We start from the raw sequence: 15,156 nt of genomic DNA, 5'->3' as shown, positions 1-15,156 counted from the left end.
GGGACGTCCCCCCCTCCCCCTCCCGCCACCTTCCGCGGCTTGCCCGGGTCACCCGTCCCACCAGGAGACCCGGGCAACCAGCCTGCACGGCCGCCAAAGACCCGATCAAAGCCGCATCCGGTTGTGATCAGGTCTCCATGTAAAAACCCGGAAGTAATGTCATGACCTCACATCCGGGTACTCGGCGCCAGAACTTGGTGTTTTTAATGCTTTTAAGTGCACAGGAGGGGATTGGGGTCTTATAGACCCCCAGATCCCTCCACAACAGTACCTGTCAAGTGTTAAAAATAAAATAAAAATATTTTATATCAGCCGATACCGGTATTCAATGGCCAAAATATGGTCGATCAGTCGATCACTATTGCTTTGTGAATCGTCTGGTTTTGACTACATGTATTGTATTTCTTAAGTGCTTATTTTCCCCTTTAACTGTTTAAACATTATACCTGGCTGCTTCTGGGTCATTGCACTTTATTGGTTTTATACTTTATTTTCCAACAATCTCAAAGATGGTGGTAAGATCAGTCTCTGTTGTTTCTCACTCCATTTTTCCCCTATAACCACTGTTTAGTACACTCCTTCTACCAAATTGACCCATGTCTAATGATTAGTGAATTCACAGAAAAGGATCAAATGTCATATTGGTTGCAGAAATGGTTTACAAGGAACGATGATATATATATGAAAGGTTTACACACTGCAACAAATTCAATAGATATAAAGACTCTGCAATCTCCAAGGAAACCTTAACCAATCCACACAGCATTGCTCCCAAGATCTTATAGGCTTGCTAAGGGCACTATGCAAGTAGAAACAAGGAGACAGTTCCTTGAGGTATTTTGCTGCATCTGAAGTATTTTTTTAAGATTCTGGTGAATACAAAAGTGGGATCACAGTTAATACCTGAGCCTGTTCATCTGGCTCATTTTGGTGCTAAATGCATCCAGGTATTAACTGTTTTGTTTATCGCTGTTTGAATAAAATATTTTGATGCAGTAAGAAACCTCTAAGAACCAGAGTCTAATTTCTACAGTGCCACAGCTGTTTGCTATTGTCCCGGGATTCAGTAAGTCAAAATGATTTGTTTTAAAGTCCACAATAGCGCATGAGCAAAGTTTAGCCTTATTATCGGTTCACACTATGGCGATCCGACTTCGGGGGCGACCTGTGAAGTCGCGTGCACCACGACTTCGGCGCGACTTGCATGGACTTCACATAATGGAAGTTAATGCAAGTCGCTCAGATGTCGCCCCGAAGTAGTACAGGAACTATTTTCTAAGTCGGAGCGACTTGAGTCGCTCCTATTAGAACGGTTCCCGTAGCACAGGATGGACCGCGACATGTCAGGCTGACAAGTCGCCTGACAAGTCGCGGTAGTGTGAAGCGGGACTTAGTGTGTCAGCAGTAATGCACTTTGTATAGTACCACTGATGGACATTTAAAGTTAAACTGCTATATTTAGTCACTTTCCCTGTAAAAGGAACCTCTTAGGACAATACATTAGCTTTCACATCCTGGAAGTCACTAATGCTAGTTTTCTGTGGAGAGTTCCTGGTGCAGAGAGTGATATCCTTCACTACCACAAGCCAACCACACACTAACCCTCCCTGCAGTCCTAACACTAATCAATGCAAAATCCCTTCTGTATTTATATTTAACCCCTTGTTTACTTTTTACCTTTCCCACGGAGGGATCCTTTGCCTTGTAGATTGAAGATGAACCTTTCCTGCACCAAACTCCCAGCACTGAAACCTGTGTGCACTAAAGGTTATCGTTGCACAACACATGGAAGCAGGTTCATTTTGGCATAGTCATTTCTGCAGCCTCATGTGACTGTGCTGGTCCGACTGCATCTAGGACTGAGCAATAAAGGCTTTAAATGTACCAGGTCACACCTTTTCTGATAGGTTCCATTTAAGCTATGAGTGGTGTGGTGCACAACTAAACTCCTGTAGATGATGCTTGCCTGTTAAGTACCCGAAACAGTTACAATAACTTAACAAACTGTGAAATAAATGTACATGTCAACCTCAATTCCTATAAGATGTGAATGCAATGAAATATATATGAAAGCATTCTCTGTGCACTCACAGCATCAATTATTCAACTGTTGCTGTTTTGTCTGCTGAAGATTTTTATCAGCTGCATTTAACTAAATAGATTACTAATGGATCTTTATTGTGAACATCGCTAGTTTACTTTTTACTCAATTTCTAGATTTATGCTGTCCAAAGTTGCAGTGATTACAGCAAAAAATCTTTACTATACGAAAGGTCCTGAAAATAGTTTCTTCTTCAACTGGTAAACAAGTTACTGGCTTTTTACCAGATATTTTCAGCAAAACATATGTCTTAGAAGCTTTCAGTTTGTGGTCTATATTAAGACAATATATAAACATTTATGGATTGCATCAGCCCCTGGCCTCTTAAACTTGAAAGGCTTCACTATCAAAATCTCACTAAGTTTCTTGTTCTTTCACTTACTAAGTCTGAGGTGGGGAGTCCTCTTCTTTGTGCTGCATAAAATAAATGAGGACTGCATTAACAGGAGCAAAACATCTTTGAAATCCCAGGAACAGTGAGCGAAGCTGGGAACATAATTGCAGCGATCTGACTGCCAGAAACGCCTGTAAATATAAGAAGCCAAAAGGGTTATTCAACCTACCTGGATCCAGGAAACGTGGACGTCCTCTAGTGGGCCCTGTGCTTGCTGTTCAGCACCGTGGAGCTCGATTGGCATTTGCCATTAAACACCAGAATTGGCAGGTCCACCACTGGTGCCCTGTGCTTTTTACAGATGAGAGCAGGTTTACCCTGAGCACATGTGACAGACATGAAAGGGTCTGGAGAAGCCGTGGAGAATTTTATGCTGCCTGTAACATCGTTCAGCATGACCGGTTTGGTGGTGGGTCAGTGACATTCTGGGGTGGCATATCCATGGAGGGATGTACAAACCTCTGCAGCCTGGACAATGGCTCCCTGACTTCTATTAGGTATTGCAATTAAAACATTGGACCCATTGTCAGACTCTACACTGGTTCAGTGGGTCCTGGGTTCCTCCTGGTTTATGGCAATGCCTAGCCTAATGTGGCGAGAGTATGCAGCCAGTTCCTGGAGGATGAAGGAATTGATACCATTGAATGGCCCCCACACTCGTCTGACCTAAATCCAATAGAACATCTCTGGGACATTATGCTTCAGTCCATTTGACACCACCAGGTTGCACCTTAGTCTGTTCAGGAGCTAAGTGATGCCCTGGTCCAGTTCTGGGAGGAAATACCCCAGGACACCATCTGTCGTCTCATTAGGAGCATGCCCTGATGTTATCAGGCATGCATACAAGCACGTGGGGGCTATACAAACTACGGAGTACCATTTTGAGTTGTTGTAATGAAATTTCAGCAAAATGGACTAGCCTGCTGCAACATTTTTTCACTTTGATTTTCAGGGTGTCTTTGAATTCAGTCCTCTGTAGGATGATAATTTTTATTTCCATCAAATTATGTGGCATCCTTTTTTTTTCTAACGTATTACCAAGTCCATATCAGTCTAGATATCCAGCATGATATCTTTCCCCATTGAGATCTGATGTGTTTTCAAAGTGTTCCTTCATTTTTTTGAGCAGTGTACAGTGCATTGCAAAAGTATTCGACCCCCTTGAACTTTTCGACCTTTTGCCACATTTCAGGCTTCAAACATAAAGATATAAAACAGTGCAGGTGCATTTATACGGAGACTTGATTACACACAGGTGGATTCTATTTATCATCATTAGTCATTTAGGTCAACATTGGATCATTCAGAGATCCTCACTGAACTTCTGGAGAGAGTTTGCTGCACTGAAAGTAAAGGGGCTGAATCATTTTGCACGCCCAATTTTTCAGTTTTTTATTTGTTAACAAAGTTTGAAATATCCAATAAATTTCATTCCACTTCATGATTGTGTGCCACTTGTTGTTGATTCTTCAAAAAAAAAAAAAAAATTACAGTTTTATATCCTTGTTTGAAGCCTGAAATGTGGCAAAAGGTCGAAAAGTTCAAGGGGGCTGAATACTTTCGCAATGCACTGTATGTTTGTGTGTATATATATATATACATATATATATATATATATATATATATATATATATATATATATATATATATATGCCTTTTCTTTTTTTTTTACTGTTTGTTTTGTTCTCGTGGAATGGTGGGATCATATATTGAGTGTATACACTGGATAGACTTGTAGATTCACTTAATGTATCTATTTGTGTATTTATATACAGGTGTGGCGCTGAATCACTATTGTTTTTGAATATTACTACTTTTACTTTCTCCATCAACTTATCGCCACACAGTTATTACTTTTATGTACTACTGGCTCCTCCTTTTTAGATTGTAAGTGCTCATGAGCAAGTCCATCCTGAACCTCTTGTTTTGATTTCTATTGTATTGTACTGCATTTCTTCCCTTTATATTGTTAAGTACTGTACAAACAAGTGCTATAAAAATCCTGAATAATAATGCAAAGGCATTATTATTTACAAACTACTTTGGCAGAATTGAGCGTCAGCCTGAGAGTGTATGAGGTGTAAGTTATTGAAATAAAAAAAGCTGGTGGGTTGGATATTATAACTTGGTTCTCCTTGTTTATGTTCTGATCCTACAGTGCCCACTCTTTGTACGGCCCGCCGCATCTTGTACTGTGCCGACCCTCGTGAAGCACTGGCAGAGCCTGAAGTGTCGAGCATCAGGCAGAGAAAGAAAAACAAACCACAGCGGCTTTGGTTTGTTTTCCTTTTCAGGAGATCTGGCCAAGAAATTATTTGTAATGGTAAAAATGCAATAAAGGATAAGTTCACCTTTGGAGCGTGTTACATGATCCACCCGATTTTAGGGTGGAACATGTACCATATTCCCAATGCTGCAACCGCTGCCCGCTGCCCCCTCCCTGTGGTAGCAGTACGGGGAAAAGTTCACCATACTAGCTGCCACCATTTGAAAAACAGCGCAGCTATGAAGGACTCCACCCACATGACAATGTCATTCAAACATACAACTTTGTGTGTCTGAATGAACTACAAGCCCCGACATCCTTAGAGGCTGTCAGCTTGTAGTTCTCAATGAACTACCATGATGCTGTGAAGTTGTCAGGGAGTATCAACTTACCTGTATGGGATGTACAGTTAAACCCATACACTGACAGCATGCAGGAGACCTGCATGGAATCAGCGATCTGCTGATCGTTGGCGCAATGCTTTCCAGGCTCCTGCAACAAAAAATAATACATGAAAAAATGTTTTTACCTGCAAAAAAATGGGCATCAATTATTATTATTTTTTTTAAAGTGAACTTATCCTTTAAGGTTAAAAAAACACTTTAACTGTACAATTCTGGACACAAGCAAAGTCTTAGATGGCTAAGTTATATGCAGCTGTTTCAAGTTGATTAGACACTGGCAAAGCAGAGCTGTTAGGACCCCCAAATAACTCCTTCCACACTCATATAAAAGACATAGAGCCAACCTGTAGCATCTCTATTGGTACGCAGTTCGGTGAATGGATTAGTCGCAGGATATTATACAGGTCCAGAGCAGTGGCGATCTAGATCAGTGTAATCCAGGTCCTTAAGGATACCTCAGAGCTTTGCTCTTGTGAATTGGGGGCACCTCATTCCCTTCATGAAAAAAAAAAACTGTGGCCCACCCTTCTCTAGTGGCACAGTAAGACAGAGCCCTGTCCTTTAATTAGCTATGGATGGTCCCTGTGCCACCACTCCATTGTCCTATCAGGGTCTCTGCATGCTACACTAGAGACTAGTCCTCTACTGTGAACTCTAGAGGAGCTTGGACTGCAGCACCAGAGAAGGCTGCACAATGCTCACAAATGTGTCACAACCATGGAGGCTGCCATTTTCTCAGGCACTTAGTCTGGCAGCTTCCTATTGTGGCCTCTAGGCAGGAAAGCAAGCTCATACACCATTTTGGGCCCTATTTCCTATTGTAAAGACTGCTGGTGTTCTAGCTCCTTGCTCAGCGGCGCAGGCTAGTCTGCAGATCATGATAAGCACCTGCAGCCTGAGATAACCCCTTCCGCTGCAGCTGCTCATGAGTACCCCTGTTGAGTCCACCTCACAGCTATAATGGCTTTACACAAACTTTTGCTATTGATTCTGGGGGGGTGGGGGCAGGCTATACATATGCGCCCCTGGAAGCCATATTCTGGATAGCCGGATAGCATGGGTATATGTCCTCCACCTGGGCCCATTTAGTTTATTGGGTAACTTCTCTGTTCTCTCAGGCAGGTGTCCCCTGGTACTCCTGCCTAAGCAGGGAGGAGACCTTCACTTCGATGGCAGAGTATATGGGAAGGATCACTGCCCTGTGAAAGACCTGAGGCCCTGGGGCAGGAAAAGGCCCCCCTCTAATTTTTTCTCCTAGGTCAGTTTCTGACCCTCTCGTGGCAACTGCCTTTCTTCCAGACAAGGCAGAAGAAGAAGAAGAGGACAAGCTATCTTTACAGTCTGATGATTCTGCATAGGAGGAGGCTACATCTGTTGTTATCTCTCCCAAGCTCAGGGACACCATTCTGTCTTGGTTGATGAGGTACATGCCTGATTAGAGCAGGAGCCGACTGTGCCTGTTTGGCCAAAGTTCACTAGTATGCAAAGTAGTAAAAGGTTTCCAAGGCACTCAAGATCTTGGTTGGCAATATCTGATTATAGGAGGGGTTTTTATAAAAATGGGTGTTAACATCTGTGGATCCTGCTATTGCCTGCCTTACCATGTCCCTAATGGTCCCAGTATTAGACTTTATAGTCTTTGAAAACTTGGTAGACTTGATTCTCTCAATAAGGTTTCTTTTGCACTATTATACACTGCCATGCAGCTTGCTTCACTTCATGGAAATTTGTAAGACCCTTGCTATCTGTTCTAAGTGTATGGCTCCATTCTCAAATCCTTCTGTCCTGCTGTGTTTGAAATTCCTTCCTGCAGCTTTAAGTTTTGTGCAGATGGTCCTTAACAGTGTGGATTATTCTTATATTTATAGCTAGTATTGGTCTGTGGAACTGGCATGTAAGAAGCTCCTGGAGGTGATGCAATTTTCAGGGAAATGTCTTTCAGTGCACATCTTGACTCCATCAAGGAGGTCACTGGCAGTCAGAGCAGACCAACAGAAGGCAAAGGCCTCTCTGGGTAAGTCCTCGTCTGGTTTTCAGAAGACTTCTTTACATCAATTCTCAAACCCTAAAGTCCAAGCCTGGCACCAAATTTTACTGCAAGTCCTGAACTTCCAAGCTGGCTAAGCCCAGCTCCAAAACCCTTTGCAGTGATGATCCACTCACTTTCTCCAAGCCTGTCTTGTCTGTCAGCATTTGTTGCTAACTATGTCTGAGACATCCTGAACCTTTGGGCTTAGAATGTCACCTCCCGGGGGTAGAGGCTGGAAGTTTGCTATCTTCCTCCACCTTGTGTCATACTTTCCAATCTGCCCTCTTCCTTGTAAGACTGAGGGATCTGCAGGCTACTGTGCAGCAATTTCTTGCATTGGGGTCATTGTCCCGGTTCCTTAAGAGGAAAAGTTGCAGCTTTTCTACTCCAACCTGTTTACAGTTTTAAAAGCCAACGGTCGTATTCGTTCCATACTGGACCTGAAATCCCTAAACATCTTCCTTCAGGTCCAGAAGTTCTGCATTGAGTTGGCCATGTCAGTCATTGCCTCTCTTCAGCAAGAGGGTCTTCTGGTTTCTGTAGACATACAGGATGACTATTTACACACCCCCATCTTTCCCCTTGGCAGCAGAAATGTTTGCATTTTTTTGGTGTGCGAGTGACACCTTCAGTTTTTTTGCAGTTTTGAGTATCAGGTGGATCCTCTACTTTCAGAAGTCTGCATTGAAATTGACTCGCTACCTGGAATACTAGGGTTTCTTGTGCATACAAACCAAGCTTGAGTCTTTCTCCCTCTGGAGAAGATTCCATCCCTCCACTCTCAAACACACGTTCTTCAATTCCAAAGACATCCCTCAGTTCGCTTTTGCATGAAGGTGCTCTTTTGAGGCAGTGCAGTGTTCATTTTCAGTTCAGGCTGCTGCATTCTGGCTGCATGGGTAAGCAGAAGCAATCTCTGGACACCTCATGTGTCTGTCTCCATGAACCAGGTTTTCCCTGGAATCCTAGAAATTACAATGGTTGCTAGCATTTTGGGCTGGGGGAGAATGTTTGACCATTCTTCCAGAAATGCATTTGTGAGGTCAGACACTGATGTGGACCAGAGGGCCTGGCTCGCAGTCTCCCATCAAATTCATCCCAAAGGTTTTCTATCGGGTTGAGGTCAGGCCAGTCAAATTCCTCCACCCCAAACTCACTCATCCATGTCTTTATGGACCTTGCTTTGTGCACTGGTCCAAATCATTTGGTGGAGGGGGGATTATAGTGTGGTTGGTTTTCAGAGGTTGGGCTTGGTCCCTTAATTCCAGTGAAGCAACTCTTAAGGCATCAGCATACCAAGACACTTTGGACATGCTTCCAACTTTGTGGGAACAGTTTGGGGATGGCCCCTTCCTGTTTCAACATGACTGCGCACTAGTGCACAAAGCAATTATTTATATGTATATATATTATGGCTTTGTTTTGTCTATTTACAAATGTTGAGTGAACTGACATGTGGGACTCATTGGGCGTTCTTTATACTATATTGGGTCCCTAAGATTAGGGAGTCAAGTCCAAAAAAGTAGTGAACCAAGTATAGTAAGGGGTATAAAGAAAATTTTCTTTCATACAAAGGTAATAGTAGACATAAAGTGGTGTTTAATGTTAGTCCGTGGGGTTTTTTTGCTAATAAAGATTAACCGCTTGCCGACCGCCGCGCGACTATTTACGGCGGCGGTCAGCCCCTCACAGGCAAAGTGACGTAGGGGTACATCACTAGCCTGTGAGGCTCTAGGGGGCGAGTTTGCGCCGCCGGGGGCGCCCTCCCACCCCAGCTCGCTGCCTAACTTACCCGCGCGTGTGACCGGCGGACCCGATGTCCGCCGGTCACTTGCGATCGTCCGTTACAGAGGGAGAAAGGCAGGCGGCTAATGTAAACAAAGCCGCCTGTCATTCTCCCCTGTGTAAGTGCAGAGATCATACGGTCCTGCTATGTAGGATCGCATATCTCTGTAGTTACACAAACAGCCACATCCCTTTAAAGTTAGAAGCACGCCCCTAGGGACACACTTAACCCCTCCTTCTCCAATAAAGTTGACCCCTTCCCTGCCAGTGTCATTTTTACAGTAACAGTGCATATGTATAGCACTGATTACTGTAGTTATGTCACTGGTACCCCCAAAAGTGTCAAAAATGTCAGTCAAGGGTCCGATCTCTCCGCCGCAATGTCGCAGTCCCGCAAAAAAAAATCGCAGATCACTGCCATTACTTGTTAAAAAAAAAATAAAACAATAAAAATGACAAAAATCTTTCCCTTAGTTAGTAAACGCAATAACTTTTGCGCAAACCAATCAAAATACGCTTATGTTTTTTTTTACCAAACATATGTAGCAGAAAACAAATTGACCTAAAATGTTAAAAAATTTTGATTTTTACATTTTTTTGGGGGAATTTCATATAAAAAAATCTGAAAAATATTGTTATTTTTGCAAAATTGTCGCTCTTTTTTTGTTTATAGCGCATGATCAAAAAATCGCACAGGTGATCAAATACCGCCAAAAGAAAGCTCTGTTTATGGGAAATAAAGGACGTCAATTTAATTTGGGTACAGCGTCACACGACCTCGCAATTGTCCGTTAAAATCACGCAGTGCCGAATCGCAAAATAGAGCCTGGTCAGGAAGGGGGTAAAATCTTCCGGGGCTTAAGTGGTTAAAGATAACCGCAAGTAACTTTTGTCACAAAAATTGAGGCAGGAGTGTATGAATCATTCAAGTAGCTGAAAAGAGTTGCATATACTTTGCAAGATAAAAAAAAAAATGTTTGTATATTCCTGTAATTGTATTCAGCTGTTTAGCTGGAATTCTGCTTTAACAATTGTGGGTAAACAGTAAACTATTTCTTTTATACTACAGATCTATATCTGCCCAACAAAACAAAAAGTCAGCCAAGCACAGAACACCAAATTCTGCTAAGTCACGCTATATGGGAACTTTAACCGTATTAGACAAATCCGTGTATGAAAATAATGGTGAGATCGAAGCTGCAGATACTTTGCGTGCCGCTGTTTACCAGGTAATTACTGATTGAACGCTTACTTGTGTAATTAAAATAATATTACAGAACAGAGAGCCCAATTTAAAATGAGGTCACTCAATACTTGTGTACTGTACTATCTGTATAACCTGTAATCTGTTTTGATAATTTAATCAGCAGGGTACATGTATCTTTGTTTTTACTTCTTAATAGTGTTCTTTAATATGAAATTGAAATACTTAAATCCTCTAGGTCAATGGAAATGTTTTTATCTTGTTTATTCATCTGACAATACCATACAATTTGTGCGGTGTCTATTGGAGCCCTATCAAAAGTTCTTTATTTTTGTAAACTGGAGATCCTAAAACTAAGGGTAAGTGCACACGGTACTAATGTATGAACATCATATATTCCTGGCAGAAGAAACGCAACCATGAACTGTAAAGCACCTTTTGAGTATTCATGCATACACATACAAATGCGTAAAAATTCTCCTAGCTTGTTTCTAATCAGGGGAAAGTGGTGAACATGCCTATGTGCATGTGTATGCGTAACAATACTGCAAGCAATGCAAATATTTGTGTTTTTTTTTTTTTTTTTTTTAATGGCCTGAATGCCTAAAAAAGTGGCATTTTTAAGACATCCTATGCGCAAGAGGTCTGACAGTATTAACATATCTCTTTAACCTTTGGTGGGGGATTTCAGATTTTCAGATTCTAAGAAGGGCATAGCTGGGGAATGGCGGGGACGTTAAACCAATCAATATTTATTTTTGGGTAGAAGTCTTAGCACATCTACATATTAAACCCAAAACCAAAAATGTAATGAATTGCAGCTTAACAGTCATTAGATGTGGTGGCTTTATTCGTTTTCTTTTTTTAGTACTTATGCACACTGCAGTTAAAAAAAAAAAAAAAACTGCATTTACAGGCATTTGAGCTTTTATTTCTCTGTCTAAAATATTGAGGAAGCTTGTGCTTTATTGTGCTCTTTTGCAAGTTTTTATTGAGCTTCTTTAACCACTTTACCACTGGAGGATTTTGCTGTCTTACGTCCAGGCCACTTTTTGCGATTCGGCGCTGTGCGACTTTAACTGACAATTGCACGGTCGTGCGACGCTGTACCCAAACTAAATTTACGTCCTTTTTTTTTTTTCCCACAAACAGAGCTTTCTTTTGGTGGTATTTGATCACCTGTGCGATTTTTACTTTTTGGGCTATAAACAAAAAAAGAGCGTTTATCTTGAAAAAAATAACAATATTTTTAACATTTTTTTCATATGAAATTCCCCCCCAAAAAAATGTAAAAATCAAAATGTTTTTAAATTTTTGGCCAATTTGTTTTCTGCTACCTATGTTTGGTAAAAAAAAAATCACAATAAGTGTATTTTGATTGGTTTGCGCAAAAGTTATTGTGTTTACTAACTAAGGGAAAGATTTCTGTCATTTTTGGTGTTTTTTTTTTTTGGCGGCGATCTGCAATTTTTTTTGCGGGACTGCGACATTGCGGCGGACAGATCGGACCATTGACTGAAATTTTTGACACTTTTGGGGGTACCAGTGACATTACTACAGTAATCAGTGCTATAAATATGCACTGTTACTGTAAAAATGACACTGGCAGGGAAGGGGTTAATTTTATTGGAGAGGGAGGGGTTAATGTATGCCTGGTGCTTACTAACGTGTGTGGGGGGAGGGGACTGTTTGACACAAGGACAGATCGCATGTTCAGCTATGCTGAACACTGCAATCTGTCACTCCTTGTCACTTAGGAGATCCGCCCGCTCTGTTTACACAAGCGGGCGGATCTCCACACTCGATTCCCCGACGATCGGGGAAGAGCAGCGGCGATCGCCGCCGCTCCTCCCCTGGCCCGACTCCCGCTGTGACTGAATACAGCGGGAGCGCGCCTCCGGCGGCGCGCGAGCGCCGCCTACAGGGGTAGGAGTCCAGCGACGTAGGTCTACATCGCTGGATGGAATTGAGCCACTTTGCCGCAGTACGGTCAACGTGACCGGTCGGCAAGTGGTTAAACTTTTTTTTTTCACAAACCCATCCCTCAGTTAATTGTTCCTATTTTTGTGCGTTTTTTGCGCTTTTTCATGCTTTATCGTATGTTTTTGGGCATTTAGGCATACTTTCTGCTTGTAAGCTCTTCTCAAAAACATGAGATTGGTGGGGGTTTTATTATGCCTGTAAGAGCATATGCCTGTAATCTGAAAAAGCCATAGAGTGCATGGACACATTGGCTAGCATGGAGGGAAGTTTCCAAGCAAAAAAAAAAAAAAGTGAGCTCAAAAAAGCTCGAAAGCCTGTAGTGGCAGCTTCTTTGAGATGCAGTGTGTATGAGCCTTTCAGGCTTCTTCTCCTCTGTTTTACCCTAGTGATCTGGCCAGTAACACAGCTCAATATACAGTACCACACCCATTAAACAGACACCATTCTGGATGAATGAGCACAGTGGGCAGATTTGGACAGCAGCATTGTCAGTCTGGGGGAGGGAAGTGAAGGAAGATTTAAATGCAGTAACAAACAAAGCCGAACTCCAGCTAGTACTTTATAATCAGAGTAAACTGTTTTTTTTTCCTTTTGGGATAATTGTTTTATATAAATAAAAGCTGATTATTTTAAGCACCCTGCCAGTGTTAAATGGTCTATCTCATCCCTGTAATAACAAAAGTGCTTGCTATCTTGAAAATTAGACTTCCTGGCCAGATCACCAGATGGAAATAGAAACTAACACAGCCATAACATCTAAGAATTAGTAAGCTGCAATATAATGATGTTTTTTGGGGGGTCTAATACTGCTTTAACATGTTAATGTAGTGTTGGAGATTGGTGGTATGCCAATGAGTAAATGTTTAAAGTAGAAGTATAGACATTTTTTTTTTCATTTTGGATAGAGTAAGGGGGGGTCAGGTTTTTTTTTTTTTTTTTGCTATTTGTGTCCCATTGGGGAGATTTACCTTCACTTCCTGCCCCATAGCCAAAATAGGAAGGGAGAGAAAATCCCTGCAAATTAATTAAATCCCTTTTGGGCCCCCCAGGTCACCAGAACTAGTGTCCCCATTAGAAGAGTTCCCCTCTTTTACTTTTCTGGGGACAACCCAAAATTTGAAATTTTCTTTTCCTTTTACTTTCAATAATAACAGTAAACAGTACTAACAGTGAATCTCCCTAACGGAGGCACAGCCAACTGGCAGGTGTTCTAATCCATCTCCACTCTATCCAAAACTAAAAAAAGGTTTTGCTATTTAGCTAAACTTTAAACTGAGAAAATGTACCATTTTAAGAAAAAAATAAGGTAATTTTGAAATTGATGGCAGCAACATGCCTCTGAAAAGTTGGGCAGGGCAATATAAAGCTGGCACTAAAAAGGAAGAGCTGAAAGAACATTTTGCAACTAATTAGGTTATTTGTCAAGAGGTCATTTACATGACTGGGTATAAAAAGAGTCTGTGTGTCTCAAAACTAAAGATGGGCTGAGGTTCAACAATCTATGAAAAGCCGTGTCTAAAAAAATTGATGGACACTTTTGGAATGTTCATCATCGTAAAATTGAAAAGACTTTAAATTTATCATCATCTACTGTATGTAATGTCATCAAAAGATTCTGAGAAATCTCTGTGCGCAAGGGGCAAGGCCAAAACGCAATATTGGATAACCATGATCTTCGGGGCCCTCAGGTGGCACTGCATTAAAAACAGGTATAATTATGTGACGGACATCACTGCATGGGCTCAGGAATACTTCCAATAATCACTGTCTGTGAACACAATATGCTGTGCCATCTAAAGGTTAAACATCTGTCTTGCAACGATAAAGCCATATCTGAACATGATCAGGAAAATCTGCTGTCTTTTCTCGGCCAAAGCTAATTGAACCACTTCAATGCAGGGCACTTTCACCTCCTTCCTGCCCAGGCCAATTTTCAGCTTTTAGCGCTGTTGCAATTTGAATGACAATTGCGCGATCATGCAACACTGTACCTCAACCAAATTTATGTCATTTTTTCCCCACAAATAGAGCTTTTATTTGGTGGTATTTGATCACCGCAAGGTTTTTCTTTTTTTTGCTAAACAAATAATAAAAGACCGAAAAATTTGAAAAAAAAAAAGTTTTTTTGTTTATGTAAAAATTTTTGTAAATAAATACGTTTTTTCCTGCACTGATGAGGCCGCACTGACAGGCACTGATGAGGAGGCACTGATGGGGTGGCACTGATGATGGGGCACTAATATGCAGCACTGATGGGCACTGATAGGCGGCACTGATGGGCACTGATATGTGTTAGCACTTTCACCTAGCAGCAAGAGGGTCGCTGGTTCGAATCCCAACCACGACACTACCTGCCTGGAGTTTGCATGTTCTCCCTGTGCCTGCGTGGGTTTCCTCCGGGTACTCCGATTTCCTCCCACACTCCAAAGACATGCTGGTAGGTTAATTGGATCCTGTATAAAATTGGCCCTACTGTGTATGTATGAATGTGAGTTAGGGACCTTAGATTGTATGCTCCTTGAGGGCAGGGACTGATGTGAATGTGTAATGTATATGTAAAGCGCTACGTAAATTGACAGCGCTATATAAGTACCTGAAATGAAATAAAAAAAATAAAAATAAAATATGTGGCACAGATAGGTAGCACGGATATGCAGCATTGGTGGGCACTGAAAGGCGACACTGATGGGCATAGGTGGGGGACACTGATAGATGGCAATGATGGGTGCTGGTGGGCGGCACTGATAGATGGCAATGATGGGCAGCCCTGATAGGGAGGGCACTGGCAAGCTCTGAGCACTGATTGGCATCCCTGGTGGCCATGGGTGGGCATCCCTGGTGGCCATGGGTGGGCAATCCCTGGTGGCTCTAGAGGCATCCTCCAAGGGTCTGCACTAAAAATCAATGCTCTGATTACCAGCACAGACCCCCCCCCCTTTCAGGAGAGCAACCGACCGGCTCTCCTCTACTCGTGCCTGTAGAGGACGGCA

At 42.1% G+C, this 15,156-nt stretch overlaps 1 protein-coding gene across 1 annotated transcript in view; it reads left to right on the top strand.

The window, feature by feature from the left end:
- Positions 1-15,156, top strand: part of MAP9 (microtubule associated protein 9) — a 177,480-nt gene that overhangs the window by 104,067 nt on the left and 58,257 nt on the right. The window contains exon 9 of the mRNA XM_082243222.1: positions 10,049-10,208. Within this exon, the coding sequence (XP_082099348.1) occupies positions 10,049-10,208 (160 nt within the window). The remainder of the gene's footprint in view (positions 1-10,048; positions 10,209-15,156) is intronic.

Source organism: Pelophylax lessonae (genome assembly GCF_965119305.1).
Source record: "Pelophylax lessonae genome assembly, chromosome: 1".
Lineage (NCBI taxonomy): Eukaryota > Metazoa > Chordata > Amphibia > Anura > Ranidae > Pelophylax > Pelophylax lessonae.
The sequence above is the reverse complement of the archived record's forward strand: the minus strand, read 5'-3'. Positions and strand labels throughout refer to the sequence as shown.